General features: G+C 34.4%; 2 protein-coding genes across 9 annotated transcripts in view; one reads left to right on the plus strand and one right to left on the minus strand.

Annotated features, from left to right (window-relative positions):
- LOC126850893 (SH3 and multiple ankyrin repeat domains protein 2) overlaps positions 1 to 11,145 on the minus strand; it is a 113,226-nt gene extending 102,081 nt beyond the window's left edge. For all 6 annotated transcript variants that reach the window (XM_050594341.1, XM_050594337.1, XM_050594340.1 and 3 more), the window contains exon 1: positions 10,804 to 11,145. The gene's annotated coding sequence lies outside the window, so the exon portion shown is untranslated. The remainder of the gene's footprint in view (positions 1 to 10,803) is intronic.
- A 4,830-nt stretch (positions 11,146 to 15,975) lies between these two features.
- Positions 15,976 to 20,032, plus strand: LOC126850914 (OTU domain-containing protein 7B-like). 3 transcript variants are annotated; one of them, XM_050594385.1, is made up of 9 exons: positions 15,976 to 16,244; positions 17,212 to 17,456; positions 17,541 to 17,799; positions 17,870 to 18,020; positions 18,098 to 18,469; positions 18,562 to 18,878; positions 18,949 to 19,107; positions 19,189 to 19,264; positions 19,329 to 20,032. In XM_050594385.1, the coding sequence occupies exons 2-9, from the start codon at positions 17,234 to 17,236 to the stop codon at positions 19,422 to 19,424; spliced, it is 1,653 nt and encodes a 550-aa protein (XP_050450342.1). In that variant the 5' UTR covers positions 15,976 to 16,244; positions 17,212 to 17,233; the 3' UTR covers positions 19,425 to 20,032. The 3 variants fall into 3 exon arrangements, with proteins under 3 accessions (XP_050450342.1, XP_050450345.1, XP_050450343.1); XM_050594388.1 differs by lacking the exon at positions 15,976 to 16,244 and adding an exon at positions 16,362 to 16,479; XM_050594386.1 differs by lacking the exon at positions 15,976 to 16,244 and adding an exon at positions 16,596 to 16,732.
- Positions 20,033 to 20,225: the final 193 nt, after the last annotated feature.

The following is a 20,225-nucleotide window of genomic DNA, read 5'->3' on the forward strand; positions in this document are numbered from 1 at the left end:
TTTATTCCCGAAATGTCGTGTGAATTTCCTGTTGATTTTATTGCTGATGCATGTCTCACTATGTATGATACGCGCGTACGTGCATATTTATCTGCCAATTAGCTTTATATTCTCGACATATTATGCGCGATGCGGCGTAAAGTCGAGAGTCGACGAAATGAAAGTGAATACGCAATGTGGAAAAAAAATAAAAACGCGTTGAAGAGAGCCCCGGGAGAAGCTGCGGTTGGCACCGGCGCCCATTCATGGAAGGGCTTCGTTTTCGAAGGTTAGCGAACGAACAAGAATGCCGCTGGTTGACAGCAGAATGGAAACCAGGAGAATGATCGGATCCGCGGATCACTTGCCAAAGAATCGCCTTGTGCAACTCACCTTTCTTCCCCGCCCATCCCCAATCCCGCCACCACCCTTGGAAGACAATGGAAATCGGAAAGAAAATACTCTCTGTTCGATTACGCTGAAAATTATTGTAACTTCGATTCCCCTTTTGTATGCATGCACGATACACACACGATACAAAATAATCTTTTCCATTATATCGATTCGAGCAATGAAATAAACAAAAATATCATGTCGTTAACAATCACAACAAAATATAATCTGTTTAAAATTAAATATATGTTTTTTGCTATTAAAGGCATTATTTTTTATGTATATATATATAGAATACATAAACATAAAATTAAAATTTTAACTGTGGATATAACTTTTACACCCAAACTGTCATTTTTCATACAAGATATTTATAAGCTACTGTCTGACATCTAAGAAATCAATTATAATGGAGATAACCATCATATAAATTAAAATCTCCATTAAACTTTTGCTATTATCTTCAGAAAAGAAGAAAAAGAGAGGTGTAATAAGGAAATAAGATAAAGGATGAAAGAAAATAATCGAGAAATAACGGCGCTATTAATGCGAGATCAAGATAGCAACAAAGAACAATTAAATTTAAGTTTTTGCGACATATAATAAAGAAAAATTGAGGATCTTTTTGCAAAACTAAACGCTTACAAAACTAAAAATTTTCAGAGAAAATATATTTCACTAGGATTATCTCAAAGTTTTTTATTTTCTATGTTGAATAACAAACTAAAATTAAAAAAAAAAAACCTGAATATTGAAAATAATAAATAAAACGATAGAATGATACGACAATCAAAATACAAAAAAAATTATATCCTTTTAAAAATATCCAAATTTAATTTCGGAAGCTTTATCAGTTGTGCGAATTTTGCAAAAATCGTGCAGACACTTCCTTTATCTTGGCTAGAAATAGAAACGATTTTACGCATTAACGCACTTCATCTAGATCGGCTGAAACGGACTATAGTTCCGATCTCATATGCGATAGCTGTTTACCCATATACGTGTGAACATGCCTTAAAACCGGTCCCACCCACATGAGAGATTTCAACAGTGTGCGTGTAAATGCATGGCGTGGTCTAAATGACCGACAAAAATTAATATATTCCAATTACAGATACGCAGACAATATTACAAGCTTAACGTGTTCATGGCGAGCTGTTCACTATGAGTGCAAGAAAGTTCATTTTTGCGCAAATGCTTTTTTTCTCGACTGATTGCAGATTAGCTCCGAATGTTTCGGACGAAAATCGGTACGCAAAATTGATTAGTAGCGCTGCTTTGAAACATTGCTATACTTTTTTTCATTTATCTTTTCTTTGTACAAAATATTATATCGCGTTTTTATAAAATATGTATTGTGTTGTATTTAAAAAATTATCATGAAATTATACAGTAATGATAAGAGAGATTATAACCAATCTTTTTTTTTTTTTTTTGAGATTTTATTGCTGTATTTATAATTGAAACCATCGGTAGCTATTAATTGCTTTCCGGTGATACACTGATTCCACTTAAGTGAATAGATTGCAAAACTTAATTTTCTACAGATTCGAAAGTTGAGACATAACCGTGGCTTAAAGTTTAAAATGCAGTTTATAGTAGTTGCACGTCTCGCAAAATTAGCTATAAAACTCGAGTTTCATCAGTAGCGAGTCTCTGTGCTGTGTTACGCTAAGTGCGTAGAGATTAGCAAAGATTTACATCTAAATCTTTGGCACGGTGAGAAAATTGCCCATCGGGTTCAACGACGATAAATCAGTAGTTGGTTTCAACCGAATACCAGAACGTTTATTAATTATTACGATCTCATGCTTTGGAAAAGATAAACGATGCCTTTTATGTGTACATTAATCAGTGCAAAAATTTTATATCGCAAGAAATATATAATTTCTCACGCTAACTTACTTTTAGAGAACACTCTTGTATATACAGAGTGGACCCAAACATTCCGGCCAAACTTCGAGATTTTATAGAAAATTTAATTCCGAGCAAAAAGTTTTCTATAAAATTTCAAAGTCTGGCCGGAATATTTGGTCTCTCCCTGTATATCTTTTCAAAAATATAAATTTTAATATATAATATAAATATTATTGCAAAACATTATACACGATAATGTATTTCTGATAATTTTTAATTTTCATGTAGAACAGAAAACATTATGTAAAATGCATAATACAACATTATACATAGTAAAAAAAATGATTCCCTCTCAGTATAATTCCCTTTCCGACAAATGCTATTAGGTGTCGGCTTTCATTGTTAGTAGCAGCGAAAACGTGTTATTTAACCGATCGAGACAATTGGATCGCCTTTGAAATTTTCAATAATCGGGAAGGGCGTCGCCTCGGGCGATGAATTCCTGACGGCCGGACGGTGGCGGCGGTCGTTTTGATCTTGTTTAGACAGGAGCGCCGATATAAACAACCAGCAGAGAGGACCCCGCGCCGAATGGCTATCGGGTGCAGTGATTTATTCAGGGTTATTGTCCTGCACGGGGTTTTTGTCCCGGGAACTGCAGCGGTGCAGCGGCGCAACGGATGCGAGCTCGACGCGATCCGACGACGCATCCGAAACAGCAAGAACGTACTTGGACCACTCCGCGCGTATACGACATTACTCTCCACGACCAGCTCTCCTGTGCACCTTTTTCTAACGTGAACCCGGCACATACCGGGTGTGACGGAATTCCGAGTGAACCGTTAATACCGGTATACGGCTTGTACGAAACGACGCTCGCAAGAAATGCCAATGAAATGACGATAATGCAACTCGATCATTTTGGTTTTTACGCCGGGAAACATTGGCATCGATATGTAGTCTTGTATTCATAAAATGACAAAAAGAAGAGTAATTATTGTAGCTATACATCGATATCAAAACGAGATCAATGTACAAAATTTATAAAACTAAAAAATTTAATATTTTTGTTGATAATTAAGAAATTTTCCTTGTAAAATTTTATATATTTATATCAAGCATTTAACCAGCAATATTTATTATTTTACTTCAGAAAAAATATTTTAAATAAAAAAATTGTAAGTTTATATAATTGATATATTTCGATATAAAATTTCATTTAAAAAAAAAAAAACTGACAGAAACATTCATTTTATTGCATATTGAATAAAGCCTCGTTTAGAAAGAATAGTGCTGATATTGTTGATCAAGAATTCTGGAACAACGGTGGCTGCAGTCTATCGAGACCTTGATGATCTCATCTCCGTTAATTAACTTAAGCAACGATTAGGCCAAGCGATTATAGCGTCCTGAACATTAATGCTTGCCATTTAACATGCCACATAAGATTGTCAAGTTAAGAAATCTAAAAATTTATGTTGTCGATCGGCGATCAATTTCCGCTACGAAAATTTTTTATTCATTATCGAAATCTCGATTCGAAACAAAAAAAAAAATAGACATCTTCAAAAAAGTTGTATACGTAAAAATTTTTGCTGGAATTCAAGTTCATTTTGGCATCCTCTGTATTTTAAGTGACACTTTAAACACATTGATATATTTGTGTTTTGAACGCAACTCTCTTATTGTCCCAAGTGTGCATCTTATTAACAAAGGACTGTTATTGATATACCATTGGCGATAAGTTGATAAATATTAATTTTCATAATCAATTATGTTTAATTTTACTGTAGCGATATTATCATTACTGATGTAGATAACCAAAAGAAAATGTGTGACCACAAAGTTTATAAATAGTTCGAAATATATTTGCGTGATTTTTTTAAACTAAAAATAAGTGCTTTAATTATAAGCAGTCATTCAACGAGACAATCGAGCATTTCAATCGAGATACTTGTTTTAGTACTTCGGACATATAGGAACGCCTCTCAACGCCATTCTCTTCTCAATTATTATTATTACCGATCAACGCAGCATCGTTATTAGCCCATTACTGCACTCGATCTATATGACATGCCATGCGAGACAGACTGTCATGTTTTTGCGTACCTAATTCAATATCGTTAATTACATATCCGCAAAGTATATTTGCAATATTACAGCCATTACTTGTACATATCACATAATTATGTACAAATACTTTGACTTTGTATAACTGTAATCTGTATTATTTTTAAATGATAATCGATAATTGATCTCTCCAAACAGGATGAACTAAATTTTAATTTTCATCAATGCAAAATCAACGGATATAATTCACGATTGTCTTATTACTAATCGGGCGAAATCAAATTTTTCAATCTGTCGAATAGAGAGATATTTGCGGAGTGAAAAAATCTTCCATTTTAAATAATTCACTTTATTATTCGCGTTCAAAAGATAAAAGTGAGTGTAAATTACATTGATATAAGTAGTCGGCGCGAAACGGCGGCCGAAATATACGAGTCGTCGTGTGAAGTCGCGCGGCGACTAGATTTTTGATACCGATAAAGCTTTTGATGTAAATCAATGAAGTGCGATAGTGTTAAGACTGGAGAGGCAACGAATGAAGTTGTCATCCGATATTTATATCGATCGTTAAGCACGCCCACGAGATATTGATAGCGGCGCGATAAATCTCGAGAGGAGATGGTGACTCGATTAATAACGATAATAACGTTCAATAATCGCGATAAAGATGGAATAACAACGTGGGAATACAGAAATTTTTCACATTCTGACTGATAAATTTGCGTTACTCGACCGTTACTCGGTCAATTAATTTTAACGGAGTACAGTGGAAGCGCGACGATCGTGAATCGAGTGGGATGTACGCGACAAGCTTGCTTGGCCTGCGCGAGCATATCGCCAATATCAGATAGAATCTACGAGCGCGAAGAGGAATAGGGCATTGAATGCAATAGGCTTCCCCAGGGTCGGCAACTATCGACTTTCACATCTTTCGAATACGCACAGGGCTTCAGAGACCCGCGATTCAACCCTCGAAGGATAACAAAGGCGGATCGATGGGCACGCGACTATTAATATGAGATTGTTCTACGGTTTATCTCTGCGAATCTCTCTTACGATAAGAGACTGACGTTTTAATATTCGCAACAACTCAACTATATTCCTGTCAAAACTTGAATTTAATTGTGTATACGTGTATGTGTGTATAAAGAGAGATAGAGAAATAGAAAGACACGGGAGAAAACATATTATTTAATTTAATAAAAAATGTAATTAAACAAATGTATAGAGACAATTTGTTTTTCTATACCATTGAAATATAAGCACAAATTTGATTTTTTGATTTCTAGTTAAGATATAGAATTAAATCGTGGAACTTTAAAGATACCGCAGCGGTTCATTAACGTCAGTAACTTTCGAGAAATCGACAACACGATTCTCGTAGTTCGTTAGAGACGTAGAGCGCAAGTTCTGGTCCCTCGTCAAGGGAGATGCGGCGGGAAGGATGGAGAGTCCTGACCAGTACGGCGTCGATCGCGTCGTCGTCGACGGCGGCGGCGGCGACGCCTATATTGATTTTGGGACCGAGGAAAGCGTATGGGGGCGGTGGAAACCAGCAAGAGGGGAGCAATGAACGATTCTCTGCTAGAATACCGGCAAGGATAACCGAATATGTAGTGTAGAAAGCGCGTGATATTATGAGAATAATGCGTTTCACGGATGCGATGCGACGTCATCAGAATGCGGATTTAATAACTTGCGGCGTGTGCGGCAGCCGCTGTCGAGCGTTAACCATGCACGATTAAAGATTTAAATCCCGCGGTGATGTTAGGCATGCATTACTATGACACATCAATCGCCAAGAAGCCAATCTAAATCCTATCGCGCTATCAAAATCCATTTACTTGCATATTTATGAAACTGTGACTTGAACATCGAGAGAATTACGCGTTTACGTTTATAAAATTAATAAAATTGAATTGTTTTCGGAAATATGACAACTAGAATCGTCAATTTATCTACGCGAAAAGATTGATGAATATTCTGTTTACAGTTCTCTTTCCTTTTTTAATCGATAAACTCTTTTTACTTCTCTTTACGTCTGTATAAATAATAATAATATATAAATATATAATTTCTTGAAACCTTTATATATAATATAAAAATATATCATATAATTAATACATGTATATGTACGCATATTTTAAATTTACGTCTATCATAAAGTTTATTACCTAATTCTGACTTTATACGAGCGACACACTTGAGATCTCTAAACAAAATAAGCATTTCCTAACATATTACAAGATCCGGTTTAACGTAATTAAAGAACTCAACGTATGCGGATTTAAAAAAAAGCAAAAAAAAGCGAAACTCCATTAACTCGGCGCGCGCCACTCAGGAAATTAGTCGTACGTAATATTTGCTTGCGGGAGCGCAACACGAAGCTGTATGATTATCGGAAAGGAAAAAAAAGTGTTTCTATGAGAAATACTATAAAGAGGAGAAAAAGGTAATGAAGTACTCGTTATGCAGTCGATGGCAATAAAGAGAAATCTCGCTTTTATTGAACGTCTGTAGATTTATTCTGTTCTGATGAGAGAAGTTTTGTGATATATAAAGAATAAAAGCTCACCGGAGCTTTATGCGTACTCAATAATTCAAACGAGGAGGAAATACATGCATTTGTTTTTGCTTATCTCGGTTAACGAATCGCGTTTAAGTGCAATCATGAGTCGAGGTAACATGATGTTGTGAATATTGTAAGTTCGCGATCTGACACACGCGCACGAGATATATTTTATATCTCTTCGTATTATCGCAATAAATTCGTCGATTATGAATGAGGTATTATTAGATGATTTCATTTCTAGTCACGCATTGCGAATAACAAGGTTCTTTACTAAGCAAACATTCGTGTTACTGCGTTATTTACCCTTTGCACTACACGGCGTAATTTTTTTCGAACTGTGCTGCGAAAAATATTATTTCGCGGAAAAAGGATAGTAAATGTGCGCAAACATGAATAACTAAATTAAGCTCGCCGCATAATAATGGTCAACAGTCTATATGACAAAGTTCTTATTATGCATAAAGCGACATAAATGCGTTTATATAAAATCAATAAACTGGCAGTAAAATATCGCGTAAAAAAACGTAAAAAAGGATTTTTATCATTTTATGAGATGTGTAGAAATGTCAAGCCATCAAATAATAAAATGATAAAAAAGTCGGATATGACGAAAGAGAAATTAGTCTTTAATGCGTTATCATAAGATATAATTTAACGGAAACAACATGATTCACTAGATATTTGCACAATGTCGCTCTAATATAATACGACAAGAATGTGGTCGCATGTGCAAGTACATTATCAACGATCTTATGTCACGATGTATTCAAATAGCATATATCCACTTGTCATATATGTGCGCGATATACATACGTACTTGCGTAAATACCAACAAACTTCTACGTACAACTTTATAGAGACTAAGTCAGAATATTCGAGAAGTGAAAGATTAAAGGAGAGACAACACAATCTCTCTTCAAAATAATTAAAATATCAAATTTATTTTCCTTTAAAGAAAAGTAAAACAGTAAACAATTCCCTGAATATTTTGAGTTACAGAAAATAATTTTTAAATATCTCCAATTATCAAAAAAATACATCGTATATATAAGAATAGCGTTTAAATTTTTAATACGTGCTTTTCTATAAAATCATAATTTTTTTATCTTTGTTTTTTTTTTGGCGAAAACTACTAGTCTACAAGTGGATATATGCTTGTTATCATTTTTTATTCAAAAATGAGTAAGCGATTTGATCAATATAAAGAAATTTAAAGAAATTGCAATTTTAACAAAAGTTACAAACGATTAAAATCTCCGAAAAATTTGAATTTATTCAAATAAAAATAAAAATTTTGAAACAACTTCAAATGAAATCAAAATGTAGCTAAATATATGAAAAAAAAAGAAAAAATTATTTGAATATGTTAATCCAACGTTTACACAAATATACAAATACATTTTACAATATGATTTCACAATAGCACTCTCCTTCCCTTAACATGCGTAGAAATTTCTACAAAGGCAATTAAAAACCAATTAATATATGCTATATATTATTTCTTGGCTATCAGAATTATGTATTTAAACTTTGATATAAACACGAAAACGTGCATAGAAAATAACAGTGTTAATTCATATTAAATAGAGGAAACATTCAAATTAGAGATAGCAGCAGCTCAGAAGTGCGAGTCTACTTTTGTTCTTCCCTAATGACCCGGATTCTTTCCATTATCTTTTTCTCATAACATACAATGGCTTGCATCCAAATTAGCGTTAATCTTTCTCGATATAATAAAGATTTTTGTGAGATATTAGATGGACATTTACTATGCGTCAAAAGTACGCTATGCAGAATAAAGATGATGACAACGATGAAACATATTTAGGTTTTTCGATCCTTTTTACATCGGCCACACGAAACAATGGAGGAATTCGCGTCCTTGGACGCGAGATAATAGAATCCTGCGGTATACGATTACGTTATATCCGTTTCGCGTGGAAGCACTGAATGGCGTGAATCGTATTTTCTCTACGCTGCCAATTAGCAGCGTGTGTTGTAGAATAACCGTCACAGAAATAAAACACAGAAAACGCCGACGAAATCACGCTCGCGCGGAATATTTAACGCGGCGACATCAAGAGGCAGCATCGCAGCACGTGTTTGTTTGAGGCAAGAGTCATTATTGATTATTTGCGTCGATGCTCGTGTCGTTTCTGCAAACGCGGCAAATTACGTTTGTTAACACCTATGCCGCCAAAGACGACTATATTATAATTATGCGTGTCGCAAGACCGTAATCAATATATTATAGATGTGTCCTTATGTCTTTTAAAATCCTGAATATAGTATCGAACACTATTCCATCTTTATTATCACGGAAAGTCTCAAGTGTATTTTTAAAAAAGATTAAGTAGAAAAAACTTTGTAATATCTACATCGCGAAGTAATTTACCTAACCTGAATAATTCGTAGGTATTTCAGAATAATTAAACCTGGAAATTATATTTTTACAATTATTTTTAACATGCACTAATGCATTCAATTGAAATTATTATTAATCAACATTTAAAAAATCACTCCCGAAAAATATTAATTTGTAATGGAACTCGTGAAATTTGTTATATATCTCATACTATATATCTTAAATCAATAACGGTGATATAAAATTTGAATGTTTAAATTATAATTGCTACACAAATTTTTTAATAAAATAACGCTACACATTACAGAAAAAATTAAGATTAAAAAAAAGATCAAAAGGCCTGCTTTCTGTTCTTTGATTCAATTGAAATTTTACAAAAGCTCATTTTTCATCTGAACCGATCTATGGAAGGCCGTAAAAGATAGCACAATGCCATTGTAAAGTGGAAAGGACTAGACGTCTTTTAAAAAACGATCTTTAAATATTCACCAGATACACAAAGAATTTCGGATCGGCAGGATACTCTCGGCAGGGGTTAGAACGATATACTCCCCCGAGAATCATTTCGCGCGATCGAGCAACCTTCGACGCGCGTTACGTAAGCGAGATGCGACGCTTACGTGCGCGAAAACCTGTTGTCGAACGCGCGTCCAGGGAAAACATCGCACGTGTGTGTGTTGCCTTTCTAGAAAACGCGGCCAATGCATAAGCGCAAGAAATTCGCGTTTTACAATGTAAGCGCGACAGCGAAGAATTATCCCGTGGAACGAGCGGGTTGTATCGCACATAATCTTGCGGTGATAAATCTCGATTTCTCCGAAATAAATAGCAGGTTAGGAGAGACTCTAATCCTAACAACATTCCGAGTTTAATCCTCGATCTGAATTACGGTATTAAGACTCGGATAAATGACATGATAAAGGGAATGTCTTAGATTTAAAGTATACAAGGCTTACAGAGATTTACGCTAGTCTTATCTCGTTAGAATGTTATGCCTTCACAGAAACCTTATGATTATTCTGTTATATATTATTGTATTGAAAATTTTTTTTCTTTGAACTTTTGAACTCAATACATATATGTATTTTCGTAATCATATTGTTCGAGAGAAAAATAGATATGTGATAAATATTATCACGAATACAAAAATAGATACATGTATGCGTATATGTAAGAATGTATATGTAAACATTAAAAGCGACTCGAGCGAAAAAAAAAAAAATACTACAAGTAATCTTTGATTTATTTACGATAAAACTATGAAATAAAGATTAATCAACGGTTCGATCGCGTCGTGAACTTGTATCAAACGAACATTTTCTCGAATACAATTCTTACATTATGGCCGTGTACTTGAAAGAGTACATCAAGGATCGCCCGCAGTGCGCGCGCTCAAAATCAATTTCGTCGCGCCGTCGTGCACGGACGTCGGCTCGATAAGAGCCACAGGCCGACAGTCGCTCTCGCGGAGTGCGTGACAGCTGCGAGAGAGAGAGAGAGAGACTCGCTCCTGTCCGTTCACGGCGAGATCGCAAGGAAACAACAGTAACATTTGCTAGACACTTACCAGAAGCAGTAGAAAATCGACCGTGTCTCAAAGAAGTTTGGAAGGGTTGACGTGGTGGGGAGCGCCTCTCCTCAGCGCGATGTGACTCCGGTGTTCGATTCCTCCCTCGCGTGAGAAGAGATTAGGCTCCGTTAAGTCCAATGACACTTTTATCTCAAGTGATGAGTGAACATAATACACAGATCCGCGGGCACTTTATCACGGATGACACCTCGATCTGCGACAAACCGCGCGTATTTGACGTTACCGAAGCGAAATGAAAAACGTGAGACGCCGGAATGACGTGCGAACCGGCGAACGAACGATGAACGGACACGTCCTACCAGACTGAACTCGCGCTCCCGACTGACTGTTCGCCCGCACACGCGAGTCGGGAGATGTCGACGGCGGCGCCGTCCGCGGGAGCCGACCGAAGCTCGCGCGCCACTACAAACGTCAAATTTCGATCGGCGCGTGCTTGCTACGCGCGACTGAATGCGGTGTAATACAACTGTGTGTGCGAGCGTCTCCTGAAAAAAAGATGAAAAAATGAAAAACCACAGCGAAATCACGCGCAGAACTTTTCTATCTCGCATCTCTATCCAGCTCATAAACGACTCTCTCTCTCTCTCTCTCTCTCTCTTCCCCTTCTATCTCTCTTTCTCTCTCGCGATATACGCGCGTACAACCCTCTTTTACGACGATCCGTCGTTATCTCAATGAGAATTCCTCGTAGTACCATTTTCCGACATGCACGCGAGAAGGGCCGTTGAAAAATACCGTAATATAGCTGTTTGCCGCGCGCCTACGAGCTTTGAGATTTGATACTTTCTGAGAATTGCAGAGAGCGGTGGTGTGTGCACGCGTGTTGCGAGCATGTCATGGGATGAAGGTAAACTTCTTCGAAAATGAGAAATGTTAAAATGACAAAAATCATCATAAATGACAGTACGAGGAAATTTCATTAAAATGACAAATAATATACAAATAATGTACAATAAACATCCAACTTGTCCAAAAAAATATATGTAGGGGGAAACGTATTGGACTTCACGCTCTAATACTTTTGATGATTTTTGTTTATTGATCATATATACATTAATATATAGAGAGTAAATATATATTTTTTCGAAGATAATGCTTTAAAAAATACAAAAAAAAATTTAAGCATTGTTTCATATACACATGGGAATGTCCGGAATTGTAACAAAATTTTAAATATATCTATGTTTTATCCAATATAAAGTAATATATTCTACACATGATTAAAAGAAAGATATATATATATATATATATATATATATATATATATATATATATAATTCTAGCATATCAAAAAACTTGTTATTAAATGGAGTGCGTATATATTTTTTAATAAAATTATACATTTATTAATTTTTTACAGAAAAATAACATTTATCTCTACAGGGAAGTGCGTGATTTTAATAAAATAAATAAATACGCGTAAAAAAATGTATATATTTTGATTTAAATATCATTAAAAAACAAATTTTAAAAATAAAATAAGATTACAAAAACTATTTAAAAAATATTTTTGTACGTTCTAAAATTCTCTTTTAATATTTAAAATTAATAGTTAAAAATTAATATTCAAGTTAAATAGTTTAATTCTCAAACACAATAATCATTTCTTATTTTAACAAATTTATATATACAATATATGCTGAAAGTAGTTAAGCGCACGATGTGTAATTGACCCCATACATAAATATGTATTGTAAACAATGGAAAAATACTGATATCATGGCTGATCGATCGAGTTATGACAATCGACTATAAAATCGAGCATCGGCTAATGAGAGTGCCGGCAGGTTGCCAATTTCGGATATTAAATGTCAACGACCATAAGAGACAAAAGCCCGGCGCTTAATTTCATCCCGACGTCGTGTCGTATCGTATTAACTGTAAACGGACAGAAAAAAAACTCGGCGAAGACGACGTTGAAGAAAGTATCGGGCAAGAAACGAACACTCGTATAATTTCCGTCGTGCTGCACGGGACCATTACCATTACCATTCCAAGATATGGCTGTTCTTCCCTCCCCCTTCCATTCCATTTCACCCACCGTCATTTTTGCCCATCTTTCTGTCCACGGCAGCTGATAAACCGTATTTTTAAGTCGATTAAATAAATCAACAATCGATCGTCTCCGGATAATCAGATGCTTTTTTCCTATCTCTGCTGTTTATCTTTTTTTTCGTTTTAGGCCAATTTTAAATCATAAGGTAATTCCACAACATTATTTTCTAACATAAATATTGAATAATATAAAAGGATATAAGAAAACGTTGATAATTGATATAAAAGAAATATAGAAATATAGAAATATATAAATATAGAAATCATTTAAATTAATAATATCTTTTCTTATAATTGTTTGAAATGGTTTTTAAAGAAATATATATATAAATAATTTTTAATTAATCATGGCAAAAAGATTAGCAAAGTTAAAATTATTTCATGTTTAACTCCTATGCAGGCGATAATGTGAAACAAGAAATACAAATTTTGTTCATTATTTTAATTTTAAATTTGTAATAAAAAAAATTATGAGGTATATGGGTAACAAAATTATAAAATTATAAAAACTATGTAACAATAAAAAATACAGTGAAAATAGCTGTAACCTTCCGTTATTTTTTACAGAAAAGATTTTTTCGCAAAGCACGTTATGTTTAAAAGATCTTCGAATTTTATGATACCTGGCAAAAGATGAGAATCGTTTGGTGAAATGCATACCATAAAAGCGAGTCGATAATACACTTGCTGTATAAGCAAATGTATCACGGCTTTTTCGTCGCATCAACTTTGTAATTGCGAAACCGTTTTTTGACAATCGCTGGTTTAAGTCATTAAACTTGTTAATGCAAACCTTTAAATTTTTCATTATTAATGAAATATAGAAAAAAAAAGGATAATTTTTATTTTATTCGCAAAAATGTAAATCACAAACAAAAGTATAATTGTCAAAGTCTTCAATTATTATTATAGCATTTATTATCAAATTTATTTGGTAAATAAAATAAGAGCAGTATTGATATCAGTATTGTATAAGATGCAAAAATGATAACTTAATTCTTACCAGATGTGTAGCCTAATTAAATACGCCCGCAGATATCTGAAAAAAAAAAAATTATTATATATTTTAATAATTTTGATTTATCGAGTATTATGTATACGCGGTGTTTTTATTATTATTTAATTATTTCCCGTTTTAAATAAAAGCACACATTATTATGTAATAAATAATGTAAATAATTATTATAAGTCATAAACCGATAGCAAAGAAAAATATTTAAGGCTCCATCAAAACGACTCATGGACCATCATACTTAATAATTATTTTAATAAATATTTAATAAATATTTTACTATTTATAGAAATCATTAAATATATGTGTTTAATTTATTAAATATATTTTATTTATGTATTTTCATTTTTATATATTTTTCATATTTTTATATATTTTTATTTATATATTTTATTTTATGTACAAAATATATGTAAATATCTTAATTGCAATTCTCTCTATATGTGTGCTATATCATGATATCAAATAAACATTGAAATAATGAATAAATTATTTGCTAATCAACTAGAATATTTCAATTTACCGTACCTGTTGTAAATCCGCCGTAGACTGCCTCTTATCAGCGACGAAGATCGGAAATGCGCACTTTATCGGACGAGCTCTGAAACTTGATTCGCGTACTTCGTTTTCGAAAAAACGCGGATTTACATTGCGAATTCATCGCGAGATGAAAACGCGGGATAAGATACTCTTCGCACGCACATAATAAATATCCGAATATTATCACTTTACAGTTTTATATATTCGATAAACTATTCGATATTGTACGTGCATGCTAAGAGAGCGACATGAATGACAACGAATGATGTTTGACGGTCACATGAGGATCGTCACGTAATATGTATTACTTTCGACGATTTCAATTTACAGCACGTTAATGAAACTCTTTATAAACGCACTCGTTCGCATTATCGAATCTCACGAACGAATATAGAGATCATTTTCGCGTGTCTACGACATCGAAATCTGTACTCACTGTACATTTGAAACAGTGCCGGTTTCAAATCACGGTGCCCACCACGGATCGCGATCGAGGAAACGCCGGCAAAGACCCGCAACACTTGATACGTTCTGGCAATCGCCCGTTACTTTAATAGGCACTCCCGGCACAAACTCGCGCTCGTTATGCGCTTTTAACAGATAAAATTCGCGATTGTTCGCGGAGCGATCGAGCTCCGTGCACGAGCCGCTACGATACCGAAACTGTCATGGCGACCGAGTGGACGCGCGCAGCATTGAAAATTTTGTGAAAAGAAACTTTAACAAACGATTGAAAAATCGCGACGAGATATAAACGCGCCTGCTAGTCAGTTGCTATGATTGACGGCGTTTCATTTTTCATATTTTTTACAAAGATTTAAAGAGATGCATGAAAATATACGCGTAAGAAACTTGGAAAAGATGCATTACCTGCGTATATTCAAATTTCAAATTGGCGCATTTTGTCGGAGTAATCATAACACACGAGTACCAACCGAACATGGGAATTAACGAAAAGAATGACATTAAATATATAATAGCACGAAATGTTCATCTTATTTAACATATTTGTCTCAAAACTTTTTTACAAAAACAGTATTTTATCTTAATTTTATATTATCTTTACGATCTTTTCGTAAATAAGTATCACGCGATAGATTATAAATTAATCTTACCTAACCCACAAATTATAATTGAAAAGTAAATTGTAAAATTTTAAGTTTTAATAATTATATGTGTCTGACAAAAAATATACAAATGCATTAAAAATTATTAAGCACACACTTCTCATCTAATGAAATATACAGTAATTATATATAATGATAAAATTATGAATATGCATATAATACCGAGAGATTAAATTATTCCTTTCTATTTTTGAATTCTTTTTTATTTCGCGAAAATTCCACATATTAACGATAAAGAAGTACGAATCATTTATGTGGCGTCATCTAATGAGAGCGCAAACCATTCTCCTCGCCGATTTCATACGATCCTCTTTTGAGCTGGTACAGTAGCATCCAACTGAATCCATTTTACGTCAAAATGGATCACCAGTTGGCGCTACTGTAGCTGGAAAAAGCATCGTACGAAAAACGGGCTCCTGTCACTTCATTGCTTCTCTCTGTTATCATTATTCCAAGACCGCGGCGAGCTTTAGGTTATGTCGCCGTGTTTATAATCGTCTCGATCAAGTTGATCCGCGCTCGTCTCCCCTCGCGCGCACGATCCGTCATCTGCGGACTTCAGGCGGATCGCCTGAGCGAAATATGAGAAGGATACACATCGTGACATCGACTGGGACATCGGCCGAAAAATCCACAGCCGAACTATTGCGTCTGTACGCGAGCTAATTAAATAACGGCCTAAGGTTCGCATCACTCGTATTCATTCTTTTTTTCTATCTTTGTCTCTCTTTCTCTTTTTCATCTCGTCCCTCTGGTATCTGAACAATGCAGATATACCCACGTAGGCGTTGATGATCAAAAAAAGAGAATTTTTTTCGCCTCTGAAGGAGATATACTCCTGGTTTGCGTCGCGATCGATTTCATGCGTGACGCTTTTTCGTCAAAAGTGGTATCGCTGCGAAACCTTGTCCTATTTCTGTAAGTTGCACGTGTATATATGCGTACACACACACACACATATATATATATATATATATATATATATATTATATATATATGTAAAATATATATGGTATAGTGGCGCGCGATTACTTGGTTGTGTGACATTCGCGCGTAATCGTGGCCGGTTACGAATCTCTCTTGTGACCTTGTTGAATGTGCGTTTCGTTGTCGCACCGTCTCGTGGCTGCATCGTTTGTTTATATACTTCAAATACATAGCTATATAGAAAGTAATGTCGCTTCATTAACGATCTTAAGAGTAGATGCTGCAAAGAAATATGATTTTTATCTGAATAAACGTTTAATCGGGTGTTATATGGATAACGAAATGTCAAAATTTAATAGACTAATCCGAATACGCTTTAATTTCTTCTGTTCTTAAAAAAGAAAAAATTGATGGAAATTCAGTGCGTTATCCAAAAATATACATTCATAATTTATTAAATATATATTTCAATAAAATGTTCAGAATAATTTAAAAAATTAAGAAATTATTTAATACAGATTATCTAATTATCTAATTAATTTTAATCAATTTATTGACTTATAAAATTAATTTTGTATTAATAATTTGCAGTAATATTAATTGAATTAATTTTGAATTAATCATCTATCTGTGCAAAAGATAAATTAAACTTTTGATATCTTTCCAATGCTAACTGATGACTCATCTTTCACAATACAGAATATTTTTATCATTCGTTGACAGAATCTGTTAACACATCTGTGTTATGAGTGTTGGTTTATCCATGTATGATGGTTTGGAGAGCGAGAATGCTCTTGATAATGGCCTTGATAACACCGGGAGTACTTCAAAGAAACTGGCTAGGGGTATCTCCCGTGCAACTGAAAATGCCGCAATTGTGTCTTATGCTCGCTCGCAATTGGCAGCCTTAGGGGCTCTTGATACACCAGAATATACATTTTCATTACCAGACTTATCTGTATATCCAGGTATTTTTCTATGCTTTTTTTTGTGTTAATGCTATGCAAATATTAAGTTTCCTGATTAACATGCAATTGACATTTCATATTTAGATTCATTTCGCAAATTTTTGGAGAAGGATCTTTTAGAGAATGGATGTTTGAGTTCCTTGGAAGCTGCAGGTCGTTTAAATTGGTGGTACAAAAGTGGAAGCACCAGAATTCTTTGGCCATTGGCAACATCAGGAGATGGCAACTGTCTACTTCACGCTGCTTCGTTGGGGATGTGGGGTTTTCATGATAGATTACTTACCTTAAGAGAAGCATTGCATAATACTTTGACCAAAGGGGAATATAGACATGCTCTTTTTAGGTATAAAATGAAAGATGTTAATCTTAAAGATAATTGAAATAATATATGAATATATATACATATTCTTTAGGCGATGGACATGGTGGCAAACAGGCCTAAATGCAGCTGCTGGATTATCGTATACGGAAGCGGAATGGCTATCAGAATGGCAAAATATAGTGGATATGGCTTCTCCTACAATCAGAAACCAAACCGCTGCCTCTTATCAAAGTCTCGAAGAGGTACTACAACATCCTCCAATCTTCGTCCAATAGAGATTTAATTTTATTTTGGAAATTTTAATCTACTTTCGTTTTAGATACACGTTTTAACCTTGGCCCATGCTTTAAGAAGGCCTATAATAGTTATTGCGGAAACTATGCTAAAGGATGCTGATGGAGTAGCCTTAGCGCCAATTCCGTTTGGTGGAGTGTATTTGCCCTTGGAAGTGTCACCTTTGGATTGTCATAGAACTCCTTTATTCCTGGCATATCATTCTGCTCATTTTTCCCCACTAGTGACTGTAGATGGATGCAATGATTACGGCAGCGCATGCGGCGAAGGTGTCAGTATACCATTAGTGGATCCAGATACAGGAAAATTATTGCCGGTCTTATTCGCCGTAGATCCTGGTCCTGACTGGGATTGGGTAGATGGTTCACGAGAGTTGTTAACTTGTACACAGGATACTGTATGTTAATCATTGTATTTTTATCAGTATATTGTTGGCAAAAGAATTTTTATTCTAGTAAATGAATCTTTTTTATAAATTATTCCACACAGATGGAGATTTTGTTGCGACAGTATTTGGACTGCGAATATCAAAGTTTTACATCCGAAGATATTGATAGGCTTTCTGATACAGATGGTTCTTTGTCAAAGACAACAAAGCAACTGTTAGAGGTCGCGAAACATGTCAGTTCCATTGGTAAATCTGTCAGTAAAAAAATATGGTCTATGACTAATAAGAGGCCAAAAAGCCCACCTTCCTCGAGCGGCAGTATTTCCACAGAAGGCTTGTTGTGTGTGAGGATAAAAAGTAGACGTCATCAGTTTGTGGATCAAATGCTTCAGAATTATCTACAATGTGCCCATGCAAGGTATTGCGATGAGTTATGTGACTTTGTTATATTGGAGAAGTTACATAGATTTGCTTTATGTTGTGTATAGATATTTGCAGGATCATCAGGTGGACGATACAGGTAGCGAATTGAATTATGGTGCTGGCAAATCTAAATTTTACGCTGCCAGTGATCGTGGTAGTCATGCGAGCGTTAGCAAATTGTTACCTACTAACACAAATAAGGATCATACGCTTTATCTTTCGAGGTAAGATGGCGAAATCATGGGTAAATCATTTAACTGTTCATCAAGAGATTCTGATTTCAAAAATCAATATTTTTTCCATAGATCCACATTTTATAACGACCAAACTCCATCAAATAATATGGGGCCAGAGATTTGGAACAGTAATGACAATTTAAAGGTATGTGAAACAATTCTTAAGAGGAATAAAATTTCTTGAATAAGATTGTATTATTTATATATAGGGCACTGTAAAGGAGTGCCGCAGCGAACACTGCCAATTCTTTGGATCGCCGGAAAACGAATACTATTGCTCGAAATGCTGGGCTAATCGAGGTTAAGCAACCGTCCTTAATAATACATGACAATAATCTCGATTTAATATCGCTCGAAGTAAGTTATTAAATAATATAATGCTAGAGATATAAAACTTATGAAAAATATCCCACCAACCTATTGTTGACATAACATTACACTATTTGTTTTTAATTTTGTTTCTTTTTTCATGTTTTCTTGTTTATTTATTAACATTTCCCATTCGAAAACGGCATATCAGATGCACAGGGTTCAAATAAATGACGATGTGTTTATAGTACATATTTCATCGCATTTTAAAGTGATGAAAAATTTACAAACTTAACAATCAGAGAACAAAAGTTAGTTTTCTTTTCTTTTTTTCTTTAACAATTTCGATATTGTGCCTTCTGTCGTGTATGCGCGGAACGAAAGATGGAAAAGCTCCTTTATATTAGTTTTAAAAACCTTTCTATCCACAACTACCTCCAGTATTCAATTATATAGAATATGGTCGATATATATAATTATTAGTGCTTCATAATTATTTGTGGATTCCAAAGGTTGATGTGGAAATATTATATTTATAATCTCATTGTCCTGTGCAATTGCTGTGTATGTAAGCTGTGTGAAAAATAAACCATATTTTTATATACATCAAGTCATCATTTACCTTCATATAGAAAAGAATATATGTATATCAGTTAAGAAGATACACAAACCCAGTATTTTGCCATAATAAAATGTATTTACATATATTTCCTCGCATTAACCTATCATCATGTGAAAAAGGTCATAATTAATTGTAAACGATTAATATTACTTGACACATTACCTACCTACCTACC

Source organism: Cataglyphis hispanica, chromosome 7 (assembly GCF_021464435.1).
Source record: "Cataglyphis hispanica isolate Lineage 1 chromosome 7, ULB_Chis1_1.0, whole genome shotgun sequence".
NCBI lineage: Eukaryota > Metazoa > Arthropoda > Insecta > Hymenoptera > Formicidae > Cataglyphis > Cataglyphis hispanica.